This window comes from Haliaeetus albicilla, chromosome 15 (assembly GCF_947461875.1).
Source record: "Haliaeetus albicilla chromosome 15, bHalAlb1.1, whole genome shotgun sequence".
In the NCBI taxonomy this organism is placed as follows: Eukaryota; Metazoa; Chordata; class Aves; order Accipitriformes; family Accipitridae; genus Haliaeetus; species Haliaeetus albicilla.
The window spans coordinates 10,338,447-10,353,315 of record NC_091497.1 but is presented as its reverse complement, the minus strand read 5'-3'; the positions used below and the strand labels follow the sequence as shown (position 1 = coordinate 10,353,315).

The window sequence follows — 14,869 nt, the reverse complement described above, 5'->3', positions numbered from 1 at the left end:
AAAGGGTTCCATAATGGCTTTTAGTAATGAGCTTATTATTTTTAGTATTTACCTTTATCTGATACAGTGTGTCCTGAATATTGGATACAGCTGACTATATTTTCTCAAATGAAGAATGAATAAAGCTGAAATCTTTAACTTGTGACTAATCCTAGGTTATCATTGCTGTGATATCTTGATGCATAATTGAATTTAAATTTGATATTATATCTGCTTCCAGTGCACTTGATTGCTTGCAGGAGAAATAGAGAGTACACTTGGCCTAAATAGCACATGCAGAGCTGTATGTAGAAGGTCTAGAATTTTAGTATTTACTGTGTGAAACCGAATGCTTTAAAGGACTTAAGTGATGAAAGACTGCTGGATCCTTAAAAGTCTGGGACCTTAAAAGTCTGGGAAAATTTTGCTGAGCCTTAGAATTAGTTCACTTTTGAAGCATTTTGCAGAACATGTAGTCCAAAAAGTGTCTTCTTGTAATGCCTGAAGGAGCTACTAATTTTTGTCACTCACATAGAAGGCAAATTGCGCTCTCTGGGACCTATGGAAAACTTAGAGTCATTTTATATGACAGGGTTAATTTATACCTATGAGCACGGCCAATGTAATTTTAGGAATGGCATCTGTGTCTGGGTATGCTTCCTTAGGAATATCCTCAGTCTCACTTGAGGTGATATTTAAGCAAAGATAAAAACAAAAATATTGTTGTTATGTGGCAACCTTGTTTTAATGAACAGTGTTGATTGTTTAGCATACAGGGAAGGTTTTCTGCAGAGCTAAGAGGACCTGTAGTGTTTTTCATAAAACAGATCATGTAAAATTTGAATATGCTCTGTTGTCTATGCTCATATGCAGATCTAATAGGCAGGAATTGGGCATTTCTTTACTCCATTCCTGATAGGGTTCTTTCCTTTCTTTTTCTTACAGCGTAACAGCTGGCAAAATATTTTTGAGACAGAGATATATAGAGCTATCCTCTTGTAGGGTATGCAGATGAAACCTAACATATGGAGGGTATTTGCACAATGTACAGTATCTGTGATGAGAAGGTAGATATTCAGTTTTTCTTGCACAATTTGAGTATTACGTATAACATGGGAAGTTGAATGAAGAATTACATCTTAATAAGCCACAGAGTTCTGCTAGGTGCTTAATTTTAGTCTCTGTATTTTGAATTTTGATATATTAGAAACAATGTTCTACTTACTACAGCAGTTCTTTCTTGAACGACCATATATCTGGTTTCTATTGATTCTTTTTTACATATCTATCTATTAAGTAAATTTTTACCTACTCTACTTATATCAGTTACATAATGCTAAATAATTTATGCACAACTTGGCTGTTGTCCTGCAATATTCTGTCTGCATGTGCATCCACAAAAACACTAGGAAACTTCAGGTGTAGTTCTGAACATAGTGTGTGTAGAATCTGGAGTTTGTTTTAAAAACCTGAAATGTCATACCTTTAGGCAATCACCATGTAGTTTGTATTTAGCAAAACCAAAATGGAGGACAGTCTTTGCACACACAAAAAACCCCATGCATAGGGCTGAATGTTTCTTGTTTGAAACTATAGATAACTCTTTGTCTTTTTAAAGTTTGTAGTAAAATTAAAGCTGTAATAAATAATACAACTTTGTGGAATGTAGTAATTACATTATGCTGTATTTCTTTTCTGTGAAAAATATGTGCACAAAATTAATGCATCTCATTAAAGTGGAATGTTGGTGCCATTTGAGTTAATACGAACTAGAAGATGACTCTCTGAGAGCAGAATAACTTACTAAAGTATGTGTGTGTGTGTGTGTGTGTGTGTTTGTGTATTAAACTAGCTATACTCATCATGTGGTTGGCAGTGGAATCAAAGCTCAGTCTGCAAATCCAGAAGTAAAAGTGAAGGGAGCAGATCCTGTAATAAGTCAAATTATTGACAAGCTGAAACATGTTATTCAGGTAAGCTGCTTTTACCTATAGATACAGTGTAGTACTAAAGACTAGTAGTGAAAGTATTAATTTACTGTACATTAAAGGTTAGTTGTTAATTCAGGTTACTGCTCAGTGCACGTCAAGAGCAAAACACTGCTTGCTCTCTGTCTCACTTCAATTATTAAAAATGATTTAGTTAAAAGGTTTGCATATGGTAGGTAAGTGTCGGAGGTCTGACTCTGGCAGCTAGGCCATCTGTACCTGCGAGTACCACAACTCGGCATTGCAGTAAACGTACAGAAACACAAACAGTATAATTTAGGGATATAAACTGGGTGCATATGTTTAAAACACAATAAAACATAATTTCCCTATTCCCTCTACTAAATCTACGTTCTTTCTTAACTAGTCTTGCTGCAGGGTTTTTTGTTTAGATGCCAGATAGAAAAACTAGAAAGTTTGAACAAGAATAGCATGCTTGCTAAAGGAGTTGGTGTTCATTACCTGATGTACATATCTGTCAGTCACTAAATTTAAGGCTGTGCACAGAAAGCCAGAACTACAGGACAAAAACCTGATTCTATTGAAACAAACCGTTATTTTGCTGACAACTCTCTATGTCAGTTTAAACATATACGTTTCCACTGATCTGAAGACTCAGTGGTAAGAAATGTTCTATTGGCATTTCTTGTCAGTGACCCATCTAACCCAGTATCCTGTCATCTGTAAAAGTAGAGGCTACTTAGGGAGGGCATGCAAACTTGGCACCTTTATGATCTCCACTCCACTTCTCTACCTCGTTCCCCAGACATGAGAATTAGAGATATTAGACAGCTCTTCCTTGTCTAGTACATTTAGTTCCATCTAAGGACTTGCTTTAATTTTGTTTCTCCATCTTCTTGGCAGCTTTTAAATACAGTTTACCAAATGGTTTCTGGAGCTGAAATATTACTGATAGCTTAATGATAAACTCTCTTGGTTCTTATTTCTCTATTTGTGAAAAATAACTTTTCTCTGACAACAAAGGAGAGTGGTGAAATAGAAAAAAAAAAAACAACTCAAAACTTCTTTTCTGTAAGTAGGGTTATTTTCTGGGAGAAGTGGCATCCAGATTTAAACTCAAAGGCAATCATTATTCCTTTCTCCTTAAAAGAAGTATCTTTCATAGCCTTCCAGTTTCAGCATGCTTTTGTGTCTCTTTATTAAAATGGTGGTTACAATGGTGAGAAAATGAATACAATTTTCCCTCCAAAGAGATGCTATGACTTAATTAAGAACTACAAATTAATGTGCAAAGAAAAACATTGCAAATTTTACTGGGTTAGTCTCAAGGTCTTTCATCTATCAGGAATGCCCTCCTTCTTTGATATTAAATCTGCACTGTATAGTTTATTGTGTTGTTTTCCTCTAGAGACTAGGAGTTGTGTCGTTTCCTCCTCACGTGAGGATCTAAAAGAGTGGAATAGAACAATTCCATTATAAGGTATTTCATTTTGAGAGCTTATTCGCCCTTGTCCCAAAAGACTAGAGTGGGTCTTGGGGAGAAGGACATATAATTTACATACTGCAAGTCTTACTAGCCTCCAAATATGTTATCTTTCTATGGGATAGTTTCCTTTCTTGAAGCTCTGAGTATGGAAATAGGGTCAGGGGATAAAGAGAGCATCAAATTCCTTAGAGACCCGACATATAACTGCTTTTCCTCAGATAAAAGAGCTGAAGAAACTGCAGAAAAAGCTTTTTTCTCTACCATTTACTGCTTGGGAAAGGAGGATGGGGAGCGTAAATTAGAGATACACATACAAAAGATCACCTTTTCATCCTTTGTGATATCAAAAGGATGAATCACGTATTACGCTTATGACAGACAGATTAAATAAGGGGAGCTTAATGGATTGTGGTGTTGCCTCAGAGATAGATGGAGTCATACTGAAGTCTAGCACTCTATTCAAGCATTATTACTGCACTGCAAAAGTTTAAATAGCCAATTTAGTAGAAAAGAAATTGTATTTGTCCTGTTTTACAGATTTCAGGAATGATTAGTTCTGAAAAAGTCTATATACTTTAATGTAGCTTTAAGGTGACACAGATTGGCAGGGTGATATATAACTTGCTATTTATCGAGGCAACTATATATATTTTTATATAAATTCCATGTTGCTGTAACCTTGCTTGCTAAACAAGTACATTTTTGTTATTTGTGTTTTGTATGTAGCTATTAGGAGAAAGGAAATGAGTGGTAATTCCGGTTTATATGATTTTTCACATCAGCTTTTAAACATTTCAAGATGCAGGATATCAAAGTAACATTTCTCTCTGTCTCCTGATGTCATGATATGATATGGTCCTTCCTTCTCAACACACAGAGCTCTGACTGTGATCAGCGGTAAGTATAGCCTGATTTTCTTTTGCTTGTACAGCCTGTCATGGTTCCACAGCCTTCAGGTCTGAACAGTTTGTAAATTACCACTTTGTAAATATCAGTATGTGGCAAAGAATCAGAAGCTTTGTTTCTGGTACTTTTCACAGTAAAAATGGTGACATGCACTGACATGTAATTTAATCACTGATAACCTGTGGCATTTATTTGCAGCAGGGGTGGAATTCAGTTCTTTAATCGGACACCTGCATTTAGATGTTTAAGCTTCCCTTATATGTAGATCTAGTCCATGGACCTTAGAGAGCTGTTCATGTGGCCATACGTAAATGTGTGCTTCAGGATAAGAACAGTAGTTCTTTAGTCTTGCACAATATAAATGAGTTTGGATACATTGCCCACATGTTGGCATCTACACTGTAGACACCTGCAGTTAGGTGTCTGGTCTGAAGGATTTAATCCTTGTGTCATGTTTCTGAGCCCTTTTCGAGAGGTTGTCAGTTTGAACAGACGAACTAGAAATGTATCATTTTCTAAAAAGAAATATTTAGCATATACAAATATTTTTATATACGTATACATACATTTGGGGAGCTCTTCATAAAAATCTCATTTTATGATTATATATTATTTTCTAGTAGTTAAAAAAAAAGATGATTAAACTACAGAAGGACTAATTTGAAGAGGATAACCAGTTTTTCATTTAGAATACATCACTTAAATCAGATTGAAAAATATACCCTGATTGCATTTTGTCCTTCCAGACCAGCAAAAGTAATTCTCTCTAGTAAATCCAGGGTAGAAAAACTGTGTTAGAAAGCTTCAGTGTTTTCTGAAACCTTCTTTCCTCTTTGTCATCAAAGTAGATGACCCCTTTTCTCATCGATTACACTAACTTTCCCTTCTTACTTTGAAGAATCCCAGCACGAGGGCAAGAAGGAAGTGAATATTCCAAGATGTGAAGGGAGAGCCCATTTAAGGGAGGGTCCGTGAGCTCTCAGAAAATCAGGCTGTACATATTGTACAAATGACAAATACTATCAAATAGCAAAAGGAGAACAGATATCTTAAAGATCCCTTCCTGCTCATCTTTAACGTGTACGTAAGAAAAGGGATCAAAGACCATTCTGCCCTGCATGCAGAAAAGAACAGATGTCTCCTAGTATCTCCTCTTTTCTTGCAAGGTAGATATACAAGTGCATAAAAATCCCAAGGAAAGAATCAGCTGTAAAATATGTAAACATACAGTGTTTAAACATACTTTGTTTTCTAGGTTCTATTCTATTCAAAACTTTAAACCACTGACATCAAACTTGTTGCAAAAGTGACCGTATCTCTTCCTGGCAGGCTGTGGTTTCTGGACACTTCTCCTTTGTGAGCGGCTCATAGTAATCCTCCTTCTCTTTCTGTAAATAGTGGATTTAACAAAAATCAATAGAACTTTTTGATTCCATTGGACCCTGACTGCTATAATCTGTGCTCTGGACTCCACAGGTTTGTATTCACAGCAACAAAGTGCAATTAGAGGAACTAACATGAACTCTGCTGAACGAGTCAGTGCTAAAAACAGCTTGACAAAGTCACCTTCTTTTATAAAATCCTTACTGGTACAGACTGGTGTTTTGGAGAGCTTTAAATGATGGGCTCTTCTTCATTCATTTATCTTCACAGTAGGCAAATAATGGGTTCAGTGCATAGTCTCTTATGTACTGCAGTCTGCAACTATCACTCTAATAGACAATCATGATAAGCAAAGTCAGTTGCATATGGCAGCAATAATAATTGTAATTATTTTTCTTTCTTCCCCTATAATTTAAAAACATGATTAATTTATCTTTCCTGCAAGTGCAAATACTGAGATTATGAAGTAAGTGTGATAGTTTGGTGCTGTGATTACAGGCAATTGGAGCTTGGTCATTTCAATGTATTTCTTCTTTCAGAAGACAATCTCAAAAAGACACTGCTTTTGAAAATAATAGACATTACTTGGAGCTCATATTTACAGGTGAAATAAAGACTTCCTAATTTTAGGAAATCCTGCCACAGTAGAAAATACCCCATGTCTGTCTGTCTGAGTTAGGCAGACCAAATCTCCCTCTGGAGATCTCCAGAGGCACCTGCCACTCTATTGACTATACTGGAAATCTAAATGCTTCTATTAGGGTAAAAGATTTCCTATTTCGAGGTGCAGCAAAAGATGTGCCTCAGCTTATTTGGAAGGGTTCCCATCTTATACTGCTATACCACTGGACTGCTAGCTGATATACATGGAACGATATTTACTTTCTCTGCAAAGGGCTGATAACTGTCACTAATGGAAGTGAGGTCTACATCCTTTAAGTGAACAGAGGCTGCTACTACTTCATAAGACATTAAATGTAGGTGACAATCTAATTTTTCCTTTACTACTGGTCATTATTATGGTGTGGTAAGCACTGTGTTTCACTGTGCCTTCATTTACCCATTTACCTAGCTCAAAAAGGTTACAAAAATAGTGACGTGAGATTTTGTTTTGACACTTGATTTGTCATACTAACAACTCAACTTTACAGCTGTGTTTTTTAAAGCTTTTATCAATGTACCACAACACAGGCAAAGTAATAAATGTTTTTATAAGAGCTCTTCAAGTACATACTGGGAATGGTGATGGAATACATTACCTAAGTCCTCATCTGCACATACAAAGAACCATGTTTTTAAATTATTCATATGCAAGATGTGGCACTTGCAGTTGTGTTTCCCTTTGATCACTCATATCAAGTTTGTGCCCTTTTTAGTGTTATGGTAATCTAATAGGTAAAATCCCTCTGCCTCTTAAGAGTAGTTCAGACTGCTGTATAAATTTAACAAATTATACATTCTGATGACTCTGTTGATGACTGAAATGCAGTTGTTTTTCATAGAATGAGTGAATTCGCAAGAGTACAGCATTTAATAGTCTTATATATGTTGGGCCTTACTTTGATACACTCTTCAGTAACACACTGGTGGAGACTCACTTTCAAAAGGTTTTTCTTTCCTTTCTCGTCTTAAATGGTTTTTTTGTTGTTGATATATTGTATCCTGCACTTTGCACCGTTCAGTAACAGGTCTCCCATAGAGGTAATTGGGAAGTAAAATTTCAGTGCACTTTGTGCAACAGCCATTCAGCATTCACTGGTGTTAGAATTGGTTTCAGCTGTGTTTGGTCCTAAACTGCCTGTTTATTATTTTTGTTGCAATAGGAAAGACTGCCTCACAATTTTTGTTTTGTTTTTCATATTACAAATGCATATCTAAATGTTAATTTGGCTTTAGATTTCATTTTTACTGCCTTTTTCACTTTTTAGTTTCTTCCCAAGTTAGAACAATCCTGCAGGTACAGAATAGCTCAGTATCTTGATTATGTTAATTTTTTCCCCAGTGATTTGTTGGCTGTCCCTTTCATATTTGATGTGTTGGCTCCTTCTTTTGTTTTATTTCTGGAATCAATACAATGTTCCTGTCTTTTTGAAATCAATCTCTGGGACAAATTCCATCTTTGGCAAGGCATGATAGCAGAGTATTAGAGTGACGTGTCATATTAGGATATTCCTACTTGACAGAGAAGCCTATTTCATATTTGTTGTGAGAGCTGTTCCTGTCTTTTGGCACATCTACAGAGAGCTGGCTTACACACTGTATTGTCTTCAGCTCCCTCTGACTGCTAGCTGGTGCCGAAGATGTTAAATACTTGAGTATTACCATTGCATGTAAGATATCAGCATAATTTCTGTAAAGATATTAAACAGCTAGAAATCAGATGGGAAATTATTTTCTGAGTTTCACACTCCTCCTTTTAAAATGCACTTCAACTTCTAACCTCAAAAATACACATTAGAGTGCAGGATTGCTGATGCTTTTGTATCTCGTGAGAGTGAAAAGGCTTTCTTCGCAGGTCTGTGATGATAGTGAAGGTATACACCCTTTTCGTTGCTCACAAAGGTGGTCTTTCTGTATTTATAAGTCAAACCACTAAAAGTTATATGAACATTCTGAGATGATCATATGTCCTGGAAAATTATGTGTAAACTCAAACCTACATATGGTTTACAGGTGGAAGGCAGAGAAGGAAAAAGTGATAAGGAGAGCATGAAGTTGAGCCCATGCGTCTCCAAGTGTTGCGATGCTGAGGGTGTAAATTTAGAACAGGTCACCAGCCACATAGTCCTTTTTGTCAGTAATTTAAATGAAAACTCAGTAATCTTTTTCCTGGTTTGTTTTGTTTTTTTCACTAACTAGCTTACCAAAGTTACTAAAAGCTAATCAGAGTCCCATTCATTTAGCTCAAATGATCCTCATTTTTGTGTAGTATCTTTTTAGATAGGATTTGTGCTTAAATTAAAAGTTTTTGATTTTTCTTAATGTGAATAACAAAAGGAAAAGAGTGTACATTGTACGGAGCTTTCTGGAACTAAGTTTAAGGTTCAAATTTGTGTAAAATACCAAATGATGAGCTAATTAAAAAAAAATTAAAATCCCTAACATTTGTATTTTTGCAATTTTTTTTTATTCCATTGCTTATAAAGCACTGCACAGTACACAGTGAGAAAACATACTCATTGATGCAAAAGAGAGATGCTATCAATTCTTACCCATTTAGTGCAGACAACAGTGGCACAGAAAACAAGACAGCCTTTTCTAGCTACTTAGGTGGATAGTGACACTAACCGAAGTATTCATTATGGTGCAGATGCTCTCTACAAAAGCCTATTTTGCACCTAAATTGCTTGCTGCTATACCTGGTAAAAACTGCTTGTGTTAGGGTTTCTTAGCAAAACAGGAACATTGTTCTATCTTCTCATTTTTAAGTACAATATTAAGTGAAGGAGAGGTTTGAGATTTTGCAAGAGTTATAGTTATGACAAACAATATGATCTGAGGCACAGATTTTGTGATGCTTACTTTAGAAAATCTACTATTTGCAAAACTGTGGAAAGGAAATTATTTTTTCCTATTTATAATTTATGCTCCTTGACTCTCTTAAAAATGGATTTTTATTTTATTTTTTAATACTTTCTTTTAAACTTCCCACAACTTTGGCTTTAGATCTCAAAGAAAACAAGTGGTTTTGTCCCCCAACCCCATGGATGTAGTAGCAATTCTGAAAGTGAAAAGGAGCTTCTGATGCCCTTAATTCCCAATCCCAACTTAAAAAAGAAAGGAAATACATATATTGATATATAATAGGACAAGCTAGAGAGTTCAAGAGGGCTTCAGGGCCCTGATGCAGTAGTCACAATGGTGTTTACTCAACCTCTCATTAACTTTGGTGGGCTCCGCAGAAGCATAGGGTCAGTCTGTGAAGGCTGGACATTTTTGCTTTCTTCTATAATTTCATCAGAGAATAGAAAACCCCTTCTTTTTGTAGTGAGGTAGTACCCCATTAGTTGCATAGATGGATGCAACTTATTGCATAATGTGTGACAGTGGATACGTTGCCAGATTTTTAATTAGTTTGGAAGGATCTCTCATCTGAAATGGCTTGGGATTTGGGGGGGGGGGGCGGGGGGCATATGTGCTTTTTCAGTTTTACAAAAAATTTTAGGCAAAAACCTCCTTAAATTTATTGTCTATTTCAGTTATATTAAAGGGAGAGGAAGCTGTCAATGCCTAATTTCATCCTTTAATTGGATAACTTATTTAACCTCTGTGTTGTCTTGTGAGGAGGGAGAAGAAAACTGGTATAGGAAATGCACTTAATTTTGAGTGAATGCCAGTTTAACAACTGGCTTGTCTCTGAAATACTTTCAGTAGAGATTGTTTTAGGGAGCGGTATTGCGGATTACTTTTGCTGTTGGCCTTCCCATTTAGAGAATTAATTGTTGTGCAATGGCAACCATGCCACTTAGCATATAATCAACTAGAAATGAGTTTAGGAATTCAGCTTGCAAGTGTCCTGCCTAATGGGATCTGGATTTGTGTAAAGTCTTTCTTCTTATGATTGAAGAACCATATACTCTTTTTATCATGTGGAACAATAATTGGACTTTGTGGAGATACATACAAGCCTCAGCTACTTGCAGTACAAACAACATTATTCATTCTGTCTTTTATATTCACAGTTCAGGTTGACAATGAACCAAAATGCAAGTGATGTGTCTATAACAGACAATAAAACAGGAAGGACATATCCTACTAATAGATTTATTTTTTTTAATGATATTAGTATTCACTGGTATTTATCACATTAGAAATGAGAAGACTATTACTAATCTGATTAGTCTTTAATACAGTACAGTGAATCTTACTTAAACTATTAAGTTTAGGAGCTGCCTTAGCTCATTTAGCTACAATCTGCTAACTGCACTGGAACACACACATGTCCAGTATTGTGAAAGGTATCTGGTTTAGTATGAGATTGTAGTCATACTGGCTTGTGCTGTTCTTGTACAGCAGTAGAACTACTATTTAGTTAGTTTCTCTACAAAACATATTTTGCAGTGGGTTGTAGTTAGCTATAAAATATTTTTATCCTAAATGTCTTCTGAAATATTAAGCTAGTTTGTTTTGCAAAAATTTTATATGCAGCTTTGAATAAGCTTGATTACTATAAAAAGGTTGGCTTAATCATATGAAGAGAGGTGTAGACTGATGAATTCTTATACATTTGATCTGTTTTTCCAGATTTCACTGTAAATTACCTTCACAGAAGTGATTGTGGAGGAAGCTGCATTAATTGAAGCTGTTATTTGCATCCAAGCAAATACCGTTTGTGGGGGGTTGACCTTGGCTGGCTGCCAGATGCCCACCAAGCTGCTCTCTCACTCCACCTCCTCAACAGGATGGGAGGAGAAGATAAGATGAAAAAGCTCATCAGCTGAGATAAAGACAGGGAGATGGCTTACCAATTACTGTCAAGGGCAAAACTTACTCAAATTGGGGAAAATTAATCTAATTTCTTGCCAATTACAAGTAGAGTAGGATGGTGAGAAACAAAGAAAAAGCTAGAAACATTTTTCCCCCCAGGTCCCCACCCCACACCCCTTCTTCCCAGGCTCAACTTCACTCCTACACTCCCAACTCTTCTACCTCCTCACCCTGAGTGGTGCAGGGGGGGTGAGGGATGGAGGTTGTGGTCAGTCCGTAATACTTCATCTCTGCCGCTCCTTCCTCCTCACACTTTTCCCTGCTCCAGCGTGGGTCTTTCCCACTGGCTGCAGTCTTCCAGAAACAGACTGCTTCTGTGTGGGCTCCTCTCCACCGGCCACGGTCCCTGCCAGGAGCCTGCCCTGGCGTGGGCTTTCCACAGGATGTGGCTTCCTTCGGGGATGTGAGAGACTGGACGGAGTTAATGCCTCAAACACTCGCCATGATGGACAGAGACCGGGGCCTGGCTTTTGTGGTTGAGGGAAGGAGTGCAACTGGCCTGCGAGGGCAACGCCACATGCGAGGGACTGAAAGAGTTAATGTCTCCAGCATTGGTGGGGGGCAAGTTCTGCATAACAACAAACCTGCATCACAATGATGAATGGCAGGTGAAGAAGCCAATCAGCAACAGGGTGTGGAGGTGCAGGAGGTTGCGCGATTCCCTGTTCTGACGCGCTGAGTGGGGCCGCTCGCCGTGTGTGGGCAAAGACCAAACAAGGGTCATGTCTGCAGGGAAGGGAAAGTTACTCCCCAAATAACCCCCAAGCCCGCCGACCCCTTTCCCGAAGGTTCTGGAAGCCCAAACCGCCCGTCACACCTCATTAGCCTAATGAGCTCGAGTGCCCGCCCGAAGGAGGGGCCGGGAGGGGATAAAAGGGCGCGAACTGAAGCCCCGCGTGCCCGTGCCCTGTGGAGCGGGACCCCTGGGCTGAGGGGAGCCGCGCTGGAGCCAGGGCCGGTGAGCGCTTTCTCTTTTCCCGTAACCCCCACACCTCACCCCTTCCGACACCAACCGCCGACCGGGTCTGGGCCTGGGAGCGGCTCCAGCCGCCGGCGGGCTCCTCTGGGAGCGGGAGTCTGGGAAGCGAGGGGGTCCGCTCTGCCCCTCCTGGCCCGACGGGAGGGCTCGCCTCATTCTCCGCCCTGAGCTGATCCCCGGATAAGCGAGGCCTGGAGCGTGTGTTTGTGGAGGGAGGGTGGCCGCGGGTTACACGGGCTCCTGAGGGGGTTTGGCGCCAGTTCCCGCTGTGAGAAACCCCGCCACCTGCTGTCACACCTCCCGCCTTCAGGCTGCCTCTGCCGTGAATAAAACCACCAACTGATCGTTTGGCGTCGCTTCACTTTAATTTGGCCCGGGTGAATTCCGAACTGACTACAACTCCCTGCTCTGTCCAGCCCGGGTTGGGACAAGGGCACACCCCCCTGCTCCGGCGTGGGGTCCTCCCTGGGCTGCAGGTGGAGATCTGCTCCCCCGTGGAGCTCCCTGGGCTGCAGGGGGACAGCCTGCCTCACCAGGGTCTTCACCACGGGCTGCAGGGGAATCTCTGCTCTGGCGCCTGGAGCATCTCCTCCCCTCCTTCTGCACTGACCTGGGGGTCTGCAGGGTTTTCTCTTACATGTTCTCACTCCTCTCTCCAGCTGCCATTTCTGGGTGCCCTGCAACTTTTTTTCCTTCTTAAATATGTTATCACAGAGGCGCTACTGCTGTCACTGATGGGCTCGGCCTTGGCCGGCAGCGGGTCCGTCTTGGAGCCGGCTGGCATTGGCTCTATCAGACATGGGGGAAGCTTCCAGCAGCTCCTAACAGAAGACACCCCTATAACCCCCTCCACTACCAAAACCTTGCCACACAAACCCAATACATATGGCCATGAAAACAGGCTGTCATCAACTACAAAACCAAAAGCATTAGAAAACAGGCTTTATCATCGTTGATCATAAGACCATTTCTTAGAATATGTGCAACACTCACTGTGCAAAATTATGACCTCTAAAACAAAACAGGTACCACAGTAGCACAAAACACTGCAAAAAGGAAATGCAACAGTATTTCAGTGGCATGCAGTTAACTACTAAGAGAAGAAAGTTTATGTCCAGACTTTCTGGCCTGAAAAGTGATACATCCTTTTTGAGCATGTTGAATGTTTCCTATTTGAGACAGGCTATTTCCTTTAGTCTCAGTCCTGGGAAATCCTCCAAGTCAGTGGCCTGTGGACAGCAATACAGAGCAAGTCATTTGCTGCAGGCATCATCATAATTTGTTCTCCTTGTCAGTCTGTACAATAAGCAATGCATTCTGCAGGCACAAGGAATATCAGTCTGGAAAACAATCTGTTGCTCTGAAATCTTATAAACAGGACTCCCATGTTATCTATGAGGGCTATTTGTTGCCTAAAGAACTCATCTGCCTAGTCTTTTGCTCTCTGTAAGTGTAGGAAGTTGTAGAAAACAGCAGCATAGAATGGTGCGTTAAATAGCTTCACACTCCTCTAGTGTGCATGTGAAATCTATCTGGATAACACAACCCATATTTGAAACTGTGCCATATATTTTAAGGGCACAAATTTTGCTCAGCGTAACCCTGGTGGTGTCCTGAGGGAGTCAGCCAGGAAGTGGTTGAAGAACCAAAGGGGAAGTATATCACTTGCATTATACCTCAGTGAAACTGTTCAGCACTATGGATTAAAGAGAGGTGTCAGAAGCAAGCTGTGCTATGGAATTTTGAATTTAGTTTTTGTTTCAAGAGATAATTTAAGTGAATACCAATGGGTCCTGCCAGAGTATGGTTATTTGTTAGGTTTGTGGTTAGATTTGTTAAGCTGGTTAGGTTCTCTCCAGAAAGAGAAATCTTACACTGCTCTGTATTTAACAGACTGATACATTTTGAAAAAAAAACCAAAGCAACAGCCTGATAAATGTGCTGATTCTAAATTCCTTCTAAAATAAACACATAATAAAAAAAAGCATTCATAGAAGCAAACTTGTCAAGATTCATTACATATATAACAAATCATAACTTTGATAGTAATATGATTGAAAAGACATTTATATATCTCTTTACAAGGCAGGTTAGTTACTACTTCTGAAAAATCTTTTCCAAATTTTGTCTTTAAAATGTATAACCAAACCAATCTTGATACACTTTATTAAACAGATGGTACAGTCTCATTTAAATTTACTTCAATGCATTCATTTCTTTAAATGACTTTCCAAGACCTTGCATCCTAAAAGTAATATTATCTTATTTGTTGGCTTAAAACCAGCACACTTGCCAGTTCCTTAACGCTCATAAATTTTCCAGTCTTTTGCTCTTCTTAACACTTGTCTGTTTCTGATGGGCCTTATCTTTAAAAGCAGATAGATGGAAGTTTTGGGGAAGATCTAGACATTCTGCTGTCAAGGACCCACCCTAAGTTGTTTGCAAAGTTAACTATCTCCATCCCCGTAGGTCATACTTTGTAGAGAAAATGGAGAGACCTCTTTCTCCTTCCTACCCTGGAGCTGGTGATAATTGTAGGAAGTGCTGTTCTGGTAATGAAACACTGGTGAGACATCCCTGCTTCCTCTTTTTCCTGGGCTTTTTTTGTCTTGGGGACTGGTTCAGCTTGATCTGTAGACTGCATCACTGCACTAACATAAACAGCTGTAGGAGAAAAAAAACAACAAACAATTAACTGGA

At 39.1% G+C, this 14,869-nt stretch overlaps 1 protein-coding gene across 1 annotated transcript in view; it reads left to right on the top strand.

The window, feature by feature from the left end:
* GPC5 (glypican 5) overlaps nt 1-14,869 on the top strand; it is a 729,332-nt gene that overhangs the window by 248,912 nt on the left and 465,551 nt on the right. The window contains 1 exon segment of the mRNA XM_069802336.1: nt 1,832-1,952. Within this exon segment, the coding sequence (XP_069658437.1) occupies nt 1,832-1,952 (121 nt within the window).